At 47.1% G+C, this 1,679-nt stretch overlaps 1 protein-coding gene across 1 annotated transcript; it reads left to right on the top strand.

The window, feature by feature from the left end:
• The first annotated feature begins 276 nt into the window (after positions 1 to 276).
• On the top strand, positions 277 to 1,428 carry LOC128985267 (uncharacterized). Its single transcript, XM_054404658.1, has one exon. It carries the CDS (start codon positions 277 to 279, stop codon positions 1,426 to 1,428), a length of 1,152 nt encoding a protein of 383 aa, XP_054260633.1.
• Positions 1,429 to 1,679: the final 251 nt, after the last annotated feature.

Raw genomic sequence — 1,679 nt, 5'->3', positions numbered from 1 at the left:
TACAGTATCTGGGTGCGGGATACAGATCGTTACGTGGTGACGTGGCGTCGGCTGCGGCAAGTAGTCCGATCATATCGTCGGCACCGAGAACACCTATGCGCGATCGTTTACGTTCTGCTTACGTTAATCAGCAGCGGACGCTATCACCTACGTCACCGTTACCCTCGTTGGCGGCTCATCGAAGACAACGAACACAACAACAGCAAGATAGAGATCAATCACTTTCACCGTTGGACAGGTGGGAACCGTTTTCACCATAGTGCGGATAAATAAATCATGGAACGATTGTACTACGATCCCGAAGATCCGGCATCATACGGTGGCGTCACACCTCTAGTGCGAGCGATTCGTGACGGGATTGAGAAGAAAAACAATAACAAGGGGAAAAAGAAAAAGACAACACGAAAAGTGGTGTTGGACTGGTTACGAACACAAGACACTTACACATTGCACAAGCCGGTGCGTAAACGATTCGCACGCAACCGTTACGTTGTATTCGGTCCGGACGAATTGTGGCAAGCAGATTTGAATGACATGCGCGGTCTGAGTGCGTTCAACGACGGAATCAATTATCTGTTGACGGCGATTGACGTGTTCAGTAAAAGATTGTACGTGGTGCCGTTGAAAACTAAGAGCGGCGCAGAAGTGGCCAACGCGTTCGAGAACATATTTAAAAAAACCACCGTCACACCTCCGAGATGTCTGCAGACGGACAAGGGTACGGAATTTACCGGCGCCAAGGTGAAACAATTGTTCAGAAAATACAATGTCAGATACGTCACGACACAGAACCCCGACGTGAAATCGGCGGTCGTTGAACGTGTCAATCGCACTTTGAAATCACGCATGTGGCGCTATCTCACGTACAAAAACACGCACCGTTACATCAACGTGTTACAAAAACTGGTGAACGCCTACAATCGAAGTGCACACAGAAGTTTGGGCACTGACGGTGGCAGAGGCTTACGGCCGATAGACGTGAAGAAAGAAGATAAGAAAATCGTTTATAGAGTGTGGAAGAACATGTACAGCAGTGGCAGTGGCAGCGGCATCAAGACTAAATTGCCTAAGCGTAGAAAGGCGAAATTCATAGCGGGTGACACGGTGCGTATCGCTAAGGAAAAAGGTACGTTCACCAAAGGATACGAGACGAACTGGAGTAAAGAAGTGTTTGTCGTGGACCGCGAATACGGCCATCATCCGTTGCCGTTGTACTTGTTGCGTGATTTGAATGGATCACCATTGATCGGTCGTTTCTACGAAGAAGAATTGCAGAAGATCACTCTGCCACCGGACCGTCTGTACGAAATCGATAAAATACTTGACACCAAAGGTGTCGGTCGCAGTAAGCGTTACCTCGTCAAGTGGATAGGTTACGGTAACGAGTTTAACTCTTGGATACCGGCGTCGGAAGTTAAACAATTATAAGGCACGCATCAGCAAAAAAAAAAACAAAATAAATAAATAATAATTATAATAAAAAAAATGAGCAAACACAGTCAGTTCTATTTGACACTGCCCAGTAACAGTTCGATGAACTACTATCCGAACAACACTGTGGCCGATTATATCACTCAACTGCCCACGTCGATACATCTGACGGACGGTGAATGGGAAGTGGCACTGGTCGAAGCGCATTATCCCTGTTCGTTTCTGACGGTGGGCAAAGACGCGAAAAT

Source organism: Macrosteles quadrilineatus, unplaced genomic scaffold (assembly GCF_028750875.1).
Source record: "Macrosteles quadrilineatus isolate MER2022 unplaced genomic scaffold, UCM_ALF_1.0 Scaffold_2__2_contigs__length_208266976, whole genome shotgun sequence".
NCBI classification, from domain to species: domain Eukaryota; kingdom Metazoa; phylum Arthropoda; class Insecta; order Hemiptera; family Cicadellidae; genus Macrosteles; species Macrosteles quadrilineatus.
This window is presented reverse-complemented; position numbering and strand designations above follow the sequence as displayed.